At 29.1% G+C, this 14,313-nt stretch overlaps 4 protein-coding genes across 10 annotated transcripts; 3 read left to right on the forward strand and 1 right to left on the reverse strand.

The window, feature by feature from the left end:
• Positions 1–40: 40 nt before the first annotated feature.
• l(2)dtl (WD40 domain-containing protein denticleless) lies at positions 41–3,684 on the forward strand. Its single transcript, XM_029322484.2, has 8 exons — positions 41–280; positions 592–836; positions 926–1,106; positions 1,371–1,587; positions 1,659–1,864; positions 1,944–2,146; positions 2,472–2,679; positions 2,851–3,684. The coding sequence occupies exons 1-8, from the start codon at positions 238–240 to the stop codon at positions 3,489–3,491; spliced, it is 1,944 nt and encodes a 647-aa protein (XP_029178317.1). The 5' UTR covers positions 41–237; the 3' UTR covers positions 3,492–3,684.
• A 629-nt stretch (positions 3,685–4,313) lies between these two features.
• Positions 4,314–6,804, reverse strand: Mulk (acylglycerol kinase-like protein Mulk). 2 transcript variants are annotated; one of them, XM_029322487.2, is made up of 8 exons: positions 6,494–6,803; positions 6,199–6,318; positions 5,732–6,122; positions 5,538–5,653; positions 5,263–5,453; positions 4,855–5,001; positions 4,643–4,761; positions 4,314–4,478 (listed from the first exon to the last, which is right to left on the reverse strand). In XM_029322487.2, exons 1-8 carry the CDS (start codon positions 6,601–6,603, stop codon positions 4,365–4,367), a joined length of 1,308 nt encoding a protein of 435 aa, XP_029178320.1. In that variant the 5' UTR covers positions 6,604–6,803; the 3' UTR covers positions 4,314–4,364. The 2 variants fall into 2 exon arrangements, with proteins under 2 accessions (XP_029178320.1, XP_029178321.1); XM_029322488.2 differs by lacking the exon at positions 6,199–6,318 and having other exon boundaries at positions 6,494–6,804.
• A 112-nt stretch (positions 6,805–6,916) lies between these two features.
• RpL23 (ribosomal protein L23) lies at positions 6,917–8,641 on the forward strand. Its single transcript, XM_029322489.2, has 4 exons — positions 6,917–6,999; positions 7,199–7,282; positions 8,152–8,280; positions 8,384–8,641. The coding sequence occupies exons 1-4, from the start codon at positions 6,987–6,989 to the stop codon at positions 8,578–8,580; spliced, it is 423 nt and encodes a 140-aa protein (XP_029178322.1). The 5' UTR covers positions 6,917–6,986; the 3' UTR covers positions 8,581–8,641.
• Positions 8,642–9,018: 377 nt separating this feature from the next.
• On the forward strand, positions 9,019–14,023 carry LOC114946057 (DDB1- and CUL4-associated factor 8). Of its 6 annotated transcripts, none has more exons than XM_029322458.2 (12): positions 9,019–9,251; positions 9,948–10,717; positions 10,891–11,022; positions 11,095–11,327; positions 11,448–11,591; positions 11,717–11,940; positions 12,066–12,231; positions 12,341–12,503; positions 12,736–12,866; positions 12,945–13,064; positions 13,186–13,296; positions 13,459–14,023. In XM_029322458.2, exons 2-12 carry the CDS (start codon positions 10,051–10,053, stop codon positions 13,636–13,638), a joined length of 2,271 nt encoding a protein of 756 aa, XP_029178291.2. In that variant the 5' UTR covers positions 9,019–9,251; positions 9,948–10,050; the 3' UTR covers positions 13,639–14,023. The 6 variants fall into 6 exon arrangements, with proteins under 6 accessions (XP_029178291.2, XP_029178295.2, XP_029178296.2 ...); XM_029322462.2 differs by having other exon boundaries at positions 11,116–11,327; XM_029322463.2 differs by having other exon boundaries at positions 11,119–11,327.
• Positions 14,024–14,313: the final 290 nt, after the last annotated feature.

Below are 14,313 nucleotides of genomic sequence, written 5' to 3' on the forward strand. Positions count from 1 at the left end.
CAGAACGGCGAATTTTATTAGCTGCGCCATATTGTCTTTCCCATTTTAATTAGACTATCCCTCGAATCTTTCTCTATTCGATGGCCAATCGTGCGACTTGAAAACAAACACAACCTACAAAAATAATTGCGCGAAATAAGATTTCCCGCGTATATATGTATATGACATCGTGCGTGTAAACAATAACTTGAAGTAGTTTTGAAAATAATTTTATAACGTATATTGATGCGGTGAAAGATGAATATAACAAATGCTGTTCAAAGACGAGAACGTGGATTTGGTAAATAAACAAGCATACATGCGTTTTACGCGAGAGATTAAAAATAAATATATATTTTGCGTGAGAAAACAAAGGTTATCTGTATTGTGATTATAGCCGATTGTATGCTTAAAGTTATATTTTATAAGCAAGTAGTTTGTTTAAAAAAAATGTATTAATTATTAATTATAAAAAAATATTAATTATTAAGTATTAAAAATATTAAAAATGATTAATTATGAATTAATTGTGAATTATTAATTATGAAAGTGTAATAATGTACTGTATGACAAGGCTCTCTACTTTGACATTTGCATGACATTTTGTTGCAGGATTGATACATGATTATGACATCGCTCTTTATCGCTTGAAATGTCACTCTGATGATCTTTATCGTGGAGTAGCACCAAATGTAAATGCTCCTGATTATAATCCTGAGCCACCAGTGTTTGCATGCCGTTTTTGCACCACGCCAGGATACGAGGAAGTGCTCGCTTTAGCAAACGAAGATGGAAAAATTGCCATTCAAGATACAAAAATTAAACAAAACTCTAATCAACCATTGGGAGGAACACAGGTGACTTGTTTATTTTGATTGATAGATTCAATGAACGAGCTTTTCACAATATGAGTACAGACATGTTAATAAAAAATATATTCTTTAAGGCACATTGTAACGCTATCTTTGATATTGCATGGATGCCTGGGGAATTAAAACTGGTTACAGCATCAGGAGATCATACAGCACGTTTATTGGATGTTTCTAGACCTGAAATAAAAGAAATTAATTGTTTTCATGCACACACGCGAAGTGTAAAAACAGCAGTGTTTCGTTATCAGGACAAAGGTATCTTATTTGTTTTAAAGGAAGTATCAATATTTATGTTTCTTTAAAAAAAGTTATACATGAAAAGTATATATTTTCACAAACAAAATAGAGATACATCTTAATACATTTTAATTTATTTTATTTTATTAATATAATTTTTTTTATTTGTAATTTATCAATATGTGTTGTAATAGAGCATGTATTTGCATAAATAATTTGAAAATATTGCTTATTATAATATATCAATGGATTTAGAGTTCTTTATTATCTTTTAAAATTTAGCGGTCTTTGCAACGGGTGCCAGAGATGGCTTTATTATGATATGGGATATTAGAGCCAACCATACCGATCAACCTAAGCCAGATAACTGCATTGCTAATGCACACAGTATTGTTACTACAGGCCATACGAAACGGAAGGCATATAGTCGAGCGCAAAGTATTACTGGTTTAGTATTCCAAGATGATTTTACATTACTCTCATGTGCTGCAGGCGATGGGTAAGATTATCTCTACATTTATAAATATCTGTGTAGGAATATATAATCTATATCTTTTCTTTATTCTTTAGTTTAATAAAGGTGTGGGATTTGCGGAAGAATTACACTGTCCACAAGAAAGAACCAGCAGCAAAGCATCTGATGAATTACGCGGGAAATAGTACTAGGAACGGCTTCTCTTCGTTGTTGATATGTCCAGCTAGAATTACATTGTATGCAAGTTGCATGGATAATATTGTATATGCTTATAACATATCGTCATATAATCGCAAACCAGGTTAGTGTTTTTTTTTCAAAATATACATTGATATATATTCCAATTTCAATAAAATACAATTAACAATTTTCTATGGCAGTGGCAGAATATTATGGTCATCAAAATCGTACATACTATGTAAAGACTTGTTTGAGTTCTGATGGCCGCTATCTTGCCAGTGGATCTAGTGATGAATTGGCGTATATTTGGCACACTAATAGACCGGGAATACCATTAGTTAAACTTTGCGGCCACACAGAAGAGGTGACTTGTATTGCATGGTGTAGTGTTGGCGAAACTAAGGTAACCAATCTTAATATATATTTATTTATATTTTATATTATATGTAACAAAAGAATTATAATGACAATAATAATATGTAACTAATAATAACACAAATGAATAATTTATATTCAAATATTTATATAATATAAATATTTACATAAATTATAAAATATTAATATAATATATAAATAATAAAATATAATATTATTTATTATATTAGATTAAAATTAAAATCATTTGTATGCTTTTCAAGTTTGTTATTTGACAATTCTGAAAAATAAGAATTATAATCTACATATTTTCAGTCTTATGCAATATTTTCTAATTCTAAAAATAATTGCAGATAGTAACTTGCTCTGATGATTCTCGCCACAGAATATGGAAGGTTGGTTTGGAACACGAAATAGAAAACGAAGAAATAAAAATATGTGGCCGAGCCGAAATTGTAGAAAAATATTCATTAGAAAATATGAAAATAGAAACTACCCCAACTACTTCTCGACGTTCGATCACCTATCATGAAACTACACCAAGTTCAGATAACACTTCAGGTAAGCTTAAAACATTGTCAGTATAAAATTTATAAAAATTTTCAATATTTAGTACATTAAAAAATCTCGAAATGAATCATTTTATAAATTTTTTAGCAAATTATCAGGAAAAACTTCTTTTATATCCTTATAAATAGTTTCTTAATTTTAAATAGAATTTAAACTCCACAGTTGCAACTCCAGAATCTAGTAATGAAGACTATCAGAGAGACAAGCACATTCCTGTTAAACGTAGTTACCTGCAAATGACAATGGGCTCGAGATCTGAGGGAAAACGAAAATATATCTTATCTCCTATTCATGAAAATCACGAGAGTATCGCAAAACGAGTTCATACAGATAATCGTGGTATGCGAAGGCTATTTAGTTCTGGCGTCGAAACTGCTACTACTTCGAACAGAGACTACGATTCGGATGAGCCCAGCACAAGCCAATTTATTCCAAACAGGACTGAAGAAACTCCTTTCTCGCCTACATCAAACTTGCCAAATTTTGTGATAGACGGTACAGCGCCGCATTTGTTAGAGATTTCACCACAAAAATACAAGGAGAATGTTGATTGGTTGACAAAAATTAGAAAAGAAAGATATGAACAGAGCAAGAGTCAAGAATCAATTCCGTCTACTCCTAAGACTCAAGTGACTCCCAGTGGAAGAAGATCCAAGAGGTCGCGATCGACTGAACCTCAAAAAGTGACAAAACCAACAAAAAGTGTTTCTTTATTAAACTTTTTCAAAGTTACGAGTAAGGATTGCGAAAAGAATTCTTGTTCGGAAAATAGTAGTATTATACCATCATCGAATATATCTTAAAAAGATAAATGACAATAGAATAGATAGAAATTATAATAGATTCACGATTTTGGAATTCTTTTTCTATCTATTATCTTGCAGTCTGCAGAGATCCCGGTTATTATAATATTTAAAGTATTGTCTTATTTAAGCCAAATCTCGTTACAAAAGAATTTTTAAATATAGATGACCTTCAGGGGCCTTTGAAACATTATCCAAGCTTATAATTACTACTAAGCCATATCTCGAAACTTTCTGATGGAAATGTATTTGATAAACGAGAATAGATTAAAAAATATTAAATAATAAAATATTTTTATTATAAATATTTATAAATATAACGTATAGTTTTATAAATAGTAAAAATGTTTATTACTTTATAAGGTAGTTAATTTTTGTTAAACACATTCTTATCAAAAAGTTATATAGGTATATAAAGATTTTGAGAAAGCAATTACGTTTTAGTAGATTACTCACAATATGTATCTTACACAGTTTTTAAAGAAAGATTAATTTAAGAAAAAACAATACAACAATTAAATTATTAGAGAAGTATACTTTGATGTAATCGAATCTTTAGTAAACGTTATACTAAACGATTATTATATCAGATTAAAAATATATTCTGTAAATTAACGACAGTTATGTAATCAAAATATTTTTGTACGCTACAATAAATTATTTTTTTATAGCAAATATTTTTAAATAATCTTTTTATATATAATATTTTAATCAACGAATATATTTTATTCTTATATTTTAGCGTTTTTAAATAAATTAAAAATTATCGTGTATACTGTATAGTATTAAATTCCGTATACGGAATAGTAAATACGACATATGTACATTTATATACATTTTGAATAGTTCTTTTAATATTATTGGATACATATGTTATCTGTATGATTCAGGATAGAATATTGTTATAGATTGTGAGAGTAATTTAATTTGAATTGATTTTAACTCGTACTCTTCGTAGTCAATGTAAAACATTTGATCTTCCTTCTTCTGAAATATAAAATCATTAATATTATTAAAATCTCGTAAAAGATAGATAATATTGATAAAATATAAAATGATTGAAATAATCTTTAATATGCATTTTCCCAAGATGTTCTTATCAATATTGATGAGAACAATTTTACTAATATTTATAAAAAAATGTGGCTTACCATTTCGGGATATAATTCAATATCTTTTGCATCTAATATCGAATTTACTGGCAATTCATTGTCCATTTCTTGTTTCCATCCTTTCTCAACAAATGCAATATAACTAATATTTTCTGGACCTTTGATGTAATTAATTAAATTTCAAATCTTTTATCATTAAATACATATATATTTCAAATTTAAATAATAAATATATTTAAATTTGCCATTACCTAGAGCTACCTTTAATGAAGGCGTTGATTGGACCTGTACATTCATTACATTTTCTGTTGTTATACATAGTTCAGTTGTTGAAATAGGTATCTCATAAAATGTGCCACAATCTTCATTCACTACTTTACTATAATCGATATGATTATCTGAAATATATCTCATAAAATTACATCATATAATTTCTATTTAAAAATATATGTAAATCCACACAAAAATAATATGTTATTAAAATATCTGATTTATCTCTGTACCTTTTTTCTACTTTAATACAAAAAACTTATTTTTCAAATTTGTTGCAATATTTTATAGTTTGTAATTTTGTACATTATTTTATTTTAATAACATTTTGTATGTTTGTGTATAAAAATAGTTCATTATTCTACAATTATATAAAAATATTTATTTACTAGAAATGAGTGTTTGTTTCTTTGGTAAAAATGCATGCCACCATCTTCTATTCAAATTTGTAGACTGATTATAAGATGAATCTTTGGAGTAACAATGTGAACATCCTTTGCAAGGATTGGTATATTTAATTACTGCATTGCATTTCCAATTTAAATTGGATTTGTAACCACTGAATACATAAGCTGCATACCTGATTGCATTCAAGAGGAGAGAACATAAGAGAAGATGCATGCATGTATAAAAAGTTTTGTTTTAAAGAAATTAAGAAATGTACTTGCGCAAGGAAGCCCAATACCAATATTTATCAATACGAGCATGTGTATCGCTCCAAGCTCCCCATTTTATGCTTCCTACAGCATAGACCGGTTTTATGGGATCTTCTGGATTGTTCTTAAAATAAAGTTGATAAAATTTGAATCTGAATTTGATTAGCGTTTAAAAAAAGTGAAAAACAATAAAGATATATACCTCCAGCGGTTTGATCTCAATAGCATCTATTGATTTAAGATTATTCTTAATAATTGCCATTGTTGCGTCAATCATGTGATGTACATCAGCTAAATCTTTGTATCCTTGATAAAACATGCTCGCGATTGAATTTGTGTTTCCCAATGGTAAAACACCAATGGGACATTGTTTAACAGAATGAAGATTATGCTCATATCTCCTCATTAAACCAGTTACAACATCTGACAAGGTACCATCTCCTCCTGCTACAATAATAGCATCGGTAGGAGTTTCCAAATTTGTTATTACATTACGTGCATGACTTCCTGATTGTACATCAACAATAGTTGTTGAAATACCAGCTAGATGCAATAGAGGCTCGCAATATTTCTCAAATAACTTTTTGGCCTTCCTGAAAAAAAAAAAAAAAGAAATAATTAGCAAAGAATAAATGAATTTCTATGCAATATTGAAAACTTTGTGGCAACCTTTTCCTGGCCGCTGGATTTAAAATAACAGTTACATGGCGAGGTTTGACATTTGTTGGACAAACAGTATCTCCGTATCTGCTTACATCTTCACAACACTCACGCATTAACTGTTCCACACTAAACAATAGTGGACAGAATATACATTGATGTAATTATATTCAATAAAAGATCCATAAAAATCATTAGAAAAGTATATGAAAGTTACCAATATAAAAGTTCTTTTATAATTGCGAGTAAACAAATGTACAGGATATTACAAATATGAATATAAAAAATAAGGAAAAATTCTTACTCGTATTGTTGTTTACCGTACGAAATTCCGTACGAGAAAGCTGTAACTCCAAACACAGATTTTTTCCAATTATTTCGTATCGTCTTCAGTAGATTTAATACTTTAGCCATTGTCGTATTTGAATTCTGAAATCACTTTAAAGTTTTACTGTTATTGTTTTGATTTGTAAGAACCTGTACTTGTGATTTCTTATTTTTATAGATATTTTTTCATAATATTTATATTTTATTTTATATACATATATATATTTATCTCTATTTTTTATAAAACTTTCACACATTCAAATTTAGGTTAGATTTAATTTTCAAATAATTTTGCATTTCAATTTGACGCGTGATTGGCGGAAATTATCGCTTCACGTTTTCACTAAAAAAAAGTCAAAAAAAGGAACAGACCAAAACTAGGGAATTTGACATTTGGGGATTACGTCACCTGGTCATTAACATCCCTATCTCACATCGTACGTATATTTCTTCTTTTCCATTAATTCAAGATGTCGAAGAGAGGTAAGTGTAATCGAGCACGAGAAGAATCTATAAAAATCAGTGTCAGGACGATGCATCGATTACGAATTAAATGGCAAAAGGACGAAAATACGTTCGGCCTGTCTGACGAAACGAAACTGACAGCTTATTAATGACTGATATGTACAAAATCGGTGATCACTCTCATGTCACTTTTTAATACGATATATTCTCATTTAAGGACGTGGTGGTTCGGCTGGAGCCAAATTCAGGATATCCTTGGGTTTACCGGTTGGTGCGGTTATCAATTGCGCCGATAATACTGGTAAGTACACAAAAAAATTATTTAACATAATACCTAACCTCAAAAAGCAATGTCGCGGTTTGCTGATAAAGTGCACGTGTTTTTTTTTTCATTTAATCTTAAAGCGAAAATATCTCACAATATTGAGTATTCCAGTCTGTTGATTAATTCCATGAAAACTATGTGCACAATTGAATTTACTAAAAAAAAATTCTAATAAAAGATTTAATAATAATGACAATATGCTTAATCAATACTAATACAGGATGTTTAGTCGTCCTTAAAAGCCTTGAAATGTTCTGGAATTTTGTTTGTTCTTTAAAAATCCTAGTAATATGTGCTTAAATTTTTCATAGCTTTTTGATTTTTTCGTTGCTTTTAAACATTCAGCTAAAAGAGCAGTTGAGACTATTCGAGTAAAAATATTTTATTTTGTAAATCATATAATATATTTTTTATTTAGAAGTCTAAAAATATATTACGCATAAGTTACTTATAGATTTTAAAGAAAATATTGTATTTAATATTTGTAATACATATATTAATTTTTATTAACATGCAATTATATGAACTTGATAAAGAAATATAAGTTTTTAGTTTCTTGTACATTTTTGGGAAATTGTGCAAGTTTCCTTGAAATGTCCTTAAATTTTATTTTCAAATTTTACTAGACACTCTGTAATACAATTAGTATAAATTTCTTCTTTCTGAGAGCTTATGAATTATAATAGAAACAAGAAAACATTTGTATAGATATAATTTTGTACAGCATATACTTTAAAATTGTAAAGAATTAATTTGTATATGTATGAATGTTGACACTATAATTTTTTACTTGAGGAAATCATTCTTCTATAACATGTTTTATAATGGTACAACTGTCTTTTTAGGTGCCAAGAACTTGTATGTCATTGCAGTACAAGGAATCAAGGGCCGGTTGAACCGTCTGCCAGCAGCCGGATCCGGTGATATGATCGTAGCCACTGTGAAAAAGGGAAAGCCTGAACTTAGAAAAAAGGGTAAATAATCACTTTCTTTCATTTTGTTTTACTTGTGATGAAAAATGTCACTTTTATATTTTTAAAAAAATCTTGAATAATAGCACATTGATATCATTTACAGTGATGCCTGCAGTGGTCATACGACAACGGAAACCATTTCGCAGGAAGGATGGAACATTTATATACTTTGAGGACAATGCTGGTGTGATTGTCAATAATAAGGGTGAAATGAAAGGATCAGCTATCACGGGACCTGTCGCGAAAGAATGTGCAGATTTGTGGCCAAGGATCGCCTCCAATGCCAGCAGTATTGCATAATTCATTCTGTACAGAATCTTGTGTGTCCTTTACTAAAAAATAAATCTAAAAATAAAACCCATACTGTAATTTTTTTTTATAATATGTATTAAGGAAAATTTAGAATATATTAAGGGAATTTATATAAATAAGAATAAATTTACAAAGGAAAAAAATTATCTGAAATGACGATTGCGATAACATTGGAATGTTAATGTTTTATTAATTACTAAGAGAATTATCTCTTATTAAAAAAGTATACATAAGATTATATGGTTGCATTTCTAGATAGTGAATAACATGTGACCTGCAAGCTGACCAATCAACATCTCGTTTTTTCAAAATTAGATCTGTAACAGAAAATGATTGGATCCTATATATTGTCCTCCTTGTTGCATATTAATTCGCGCATGACCGTCAGGATTTGGCTTCATAATTATAGAAAGTGAGAGAGAGAAAGAGAAAGAAAGAAGTTGCGTCATTGTATTTACATATCTTGTCAAAGGCAATTGAAAGTGTGGACAAGCAATCGCGTTATATACTGTTATAGATTATATATATCGTACTAGTATATATATATATATATATATATTATATATATTATATATATTATATATATATAAACGTATATAGGAACAGGACATGTATAGCCATATCGTGTTTCGTTAAAGTGAAAGAATTCCGAGGTGAGGGTGAGTGTATCCTATCGAATCATCTGTTTCATTTTGCGTATTTTCTTGTTTCATCTGTAATTTGTGATTTGCATCTCCTTTCGATATCCAAACTCTTTTCGACGTACGTTGAGATTTAGCTTAGACATTTATAAAGAACATTTTCTAATGAGAGAATTGAGATAATAATAATAATTACATACACGCGTCATATATATGTGTGCTGGCCATTTTAGCAAATAATTTCATTTAGAAAGAAAATAGGGATGTGCGAACGATCGAATTTATGTTAATGTGCGAGGGAGTAATTGCATCGCTATTTGGGACATCGTTTCGTTGTGTCGTTTAATTCTTAGTATTGTCAAACCTCTGCAATGCAATCTCTTGCCTTTCCGTCTTCGCTAATGACAGGTTTTGTATTAACGAGCAATATCGGATAACGATTATTAAATGTCACGCAATTAACTAAACTTATCCATAAATATCATATGTACTCTTTGATAAATATTGTCTAGCGATTAATTATTCTTAGTTACAAACTTAACAGGGATCTATTTTTTTATTTATTATAGTCTCAATGTTATTTTAGAAAAATATAAATATTTTAATACTAATTTGTTGATATTATTCATGTTGATTGTGCAATCTTTTGTATCATATAAAAATTGAATATTTATAAGTTTTTTTTAAATCAAAATTGATATATTACTTTTTCAGATATAAACTTTCGATGTGTGTTACGTATATCAAACATCTCTTTAAAGAAATGATTACTGACGTTTTAGACAAGTAACAGAAGTGTACGTATGATTTTCAAAAGATGGATTCCAAAGGTGAAACACAAAATAGCAATAACACTTTAGAAGTAGCAAGCATCTCAACAGATGTAAATAGTTCTACTGATACATTTGAAAGCAATGTCACCTTAAAAGATGCTAGTCATGCAGGGAATGATAACAACTTTGTTTGCGAAACTATGCAAAGTGAAGAAGTGCAAGAACCAATGGAACTTTCTATGGGAGGTGATGTTGAAGTAACAACTGATAAATGTGACAAAACTAATGACACATTAAAAGATATCTTTTGTAAGACTATTAATTCGGCAGATGCATCAGAAGCAACTACTTCACAAGAAAGTAGTCTATCTTCTTCTGTTAACGAATCAAATGTATTGCATACAGAACAGGCTAAGGCTAAAAGAAGTATTTCAAAAGGTCAAGTACGTGCCAATAGTGCATCGATGGAAAAGTCGGACGACAGTTCAGATGAAGATTCGAATAAACGTCAGAAGTTAAATAAATGTGTACAAGATATTGAGGGAGAAAATATAAACGATGACACAGTACCATTTCAGAAAACTAAATCAAAAGTGAAACAACGAAATTATCGTAAGAGACGAAATATAACAAGTGATAATGAAGACAGTTCTGGGAATACTTTGTCAAACGAGGCAGCAAGGGAAGCTTCCATACTTGATACAGATGAAGGTGATTATTAGTTTTGCTCAATAAAATTTTTGATCATATTAGAACGCGATTATTGAACATATCTTTATTATTTATGATTTTTATAATTTTTTTTAAAAAGCAAATGCCTTTTTAAAAGTCTTGTCTAATAAATGAAATGTAATATATATAAAATATTTTATATATAATTTTAGAAAATGTTGCATCTGCCAGTACTAGAAATGAATCATCTGCTCATAATAAACCATCAAATAAAAGTTCGGGAACTCGCAGAGCAAGATCAGAAACGCGCGATGATGGAGCTGATAGATATAAAGATGAAAGAGGTATTTCATATTTTTGTATAGTTGTTATTAGAGTTGCACATATTTGGATGTAGATTTCTGGATTTTGGATAGGTGATTCAAATGAATGGATAGCAGCTAATGAGGATGAATGGGATGAAGAAGAAGAACATGAGGAAGAGACACCTCGTTGCCTAAAAATAGAGAAACCACCACCGAATTGGTGCGTAGTACCGGAAATTATAAACCGCCAAATAGGTAGCAATTCACTGTTCCAAAGAAGATTTTACGGTTCTTTACATACAGTAGAACGGCTCAAAGTTATGTACAATCTTAATGAACATCAGGTATATTATTTACTATTTTATAAACATTATGTTGATTTACCTGATTCTTACATTGTAATAAGAATCTTGCAAAAGAATTATTTTTCTATTGTTATATTGATATCTGGTTATCATTTACAGGGTTGCGTAAATGCCTTAAACTTTAATGAGAAGGGAAATTTATTAGCGAGTGCCTCTGACGATTTAGCAGTTATTATTTGGGATTGGGCTAGAGGAAAAAAACGTCATTGGTTTATGAGTGGACATACGAGAAATGTGTTTCAAGTACGTTTTAATATGGTTTTTTAAATACAACATAATATATTGAGATATGTTTGTGTTTTTAATCATTTTTGTATTGTGTTATTTCTAAATTTGTATTATGTATTTAATAATTTTTTTACATTTAGGCTAAGTGGTTACCATTGGACATGGAGTACCTCATGGTCACCTGTGCCCGAGATGGTCAGGTACGTTTATTGGATCTTGAACATAATACATCAAAGAGACTGGCAGCACATCGTGGACCATCGCATAAATTAGCTGTGCATCCTGAAACACCTCATCTAGTCTTTTCTGCTGGAGAAGATGCAAAAGTATTCTCCATAGATGTCCGAGAGAGCAAACCAAGCAGGTAATAATAGCCTTTTTATTTTGATTAAACAATATAATATCATGATTAAAAAGCTCATAAATCTAAATTTTTTATTCTTTGATGTATACACACACATTTATTGTATAATACATTTTTGTCCACAGATTGCTTGTAGTAAAAGAAGGTTCATCAGAAGTTCAACTATATAGTATACATTCTAATCCTTTTAATAGCAATGAATTTTGCGTTGGGGGCCGTTCTCATTATGTGAGAGTGTATGATCGACGAAAAGTTTCGACGCCACTTTATAAATTATGCCCTGATCACTTGGTATGGTATTATTCTATTGTACTGAACAAATCTAATTTTTTAATAATAATAAAAAAAATTAATAGTTCTAGCTTGCAATCTTATATACAACATATGTAATTTGTTTTAGACGGGGAATAAACACGCGCATGTAACGTGTGCTGTATATAATCATAATGGAACTGAAATTCTCGCATCATATAATGATGAAGATATATATCTATTTGATAGATTATTGTCACCGCGGGTAGATTACGCTCATAGATATCAAGGTCATAGAAATAGTGCAACAGGTATGTTGCGCATACATATGATTGTAACAAGAGAATATATAGTTCCAATTTTAGATTTTTATATGACTATTTTAACATGTTTCAGCACAAATTATTTGGTATTTAATTATAAATATTTTAATTAATTTTTATATTAGATAATTCTTTCTCTAATATATCTTTTTTAAAATTCACATGTTTGGGAATTAATGCCTTAAGTAATTTCTTAATATTATTTATATTTTAATTACAGTAAAAGGTGTTAATTTCTTTGGACCCAAAAGTGAATATGTTATATCTGGATCTGATTGTGGTAACATATTTATTTGGGACAAAAATACAGAAGCGGTTGTACAATGGATGAATGGGGATAAACAAGGAGTTGTGAGTTCTTTACTTCATGAAAATAAAATAAATTTTTTTATGATAGGAGAGAAAATAACACTTTTTTTTATTATATAGGTAAATTGTTTAGAAGGACACCCTCATATTCCCATTCTTGCAACAAGTGGATTAGATTATGATGTTAAAATATGGGTGCCTTCACACAGTGAACCACCAATAATGGAATCATTGAGTGATGTATGTACAAAAAAATTACTATATAATGCTATTGCATTAATATTACTATATAATCTATTCTCATAATAAAATTATAAAAAATCAAATTATATTTATAATATAATTTTCTTTTTTCCTTAAGTGTGTTATATCCAATATGAAAAATAGAAAGCAAGAAAATACGCCTGATACATTTGATGGGCAATTATTTTGGATTTTACTGAGACATATCCGTCACAGAGAAAGAATACGTGTAAGTAATACATTAGTATCTATCTTTTTTTTGTCATATATTCTTACTAATTAAACTTTTTAAAAATCTTTGTTAATTAGCAATAAATTGAAATTTGAAAATATACATATTTACTTTATTTGTTTCACGATTGTCTTTTTTTTTTTTTTTTTTTTTTTTTAGCATCTCTATACGCGTCATGGAGTTGAAGATCCGAATCGGTATGACGATGATGATGAGGACGACGACGACGACGACGATGATTTACATTTTCATGACTCTTCTCATGATAATTCATCTGAAAATACTGATAGTCAATCAGAAAGTGGCGATGTTGGAAGAATACAATGTCCTCAATCTTAGAAATGCTGCTTAAGTAATACAATTATGATGGAAGTTATATAGCGTTCAAAGTATTCACTATTAACCATTTCAATTATAATAAATTTTATTAAAAGTGATTGTATCAATAGCGTTATATAGCAGAGTGTATAAAAAGAACGATATTGCAGTGTATCAAAAACAAATCCACATTCTATAAATCTTTTCTATCAACTGGAAATAATTAATAGTAAACATACTTCAGCAGTTTACGATTATCATAATTTTTGAACATATATCGAATGCAAAGACTGTATGAGATAATTGAAGAAAAAGCAATGTAGGATTTTATAATAGCTGTGCAAGATACAATTATAAAACCATGTAGAAAGAGTGTATAAATTTACAAGTATTTTGTTATCATTAACATCGTCATATCTTTTTTATTTAGTTTATATGGATATATGTTCAATATGGATATATGGTTATTTCATGTGTTAATTATAGGATTCTAAAAAACTGTTATAATTTTGTCAATGTAATTTATCGTTCTAAAAATAGTACATGCAGTTTTATAAAGTAAAAAAATAATTCTGCCTTCCCAGTTGCTTATTGAACAATCGAATAGCTTCTTAGATAAGTTAATTTTTTATATGTTAATTACATATCAAAATTTTATGATAAAATTGAGATATTAAAAAAAAAAACAGCCATTAT

The sequence above is a fragment of the Nylanderia fulva genome, unplaced genomic scaffold, assembly GCF_048542155.1.
Source record: "Nylanderia fulva isolate GAGA-0341 unplaced genomic scaffold, ASM4854215v1 Scaffold36, whole genome shotgun sequence".
NCBI classification, from domain to species: domain Eukaryota; kingdom Metazoa; phylum Arthropoda; class Insecta; order Hymenoptera; family Formicidae; genus Nylanderia; species Nylanderia fulva.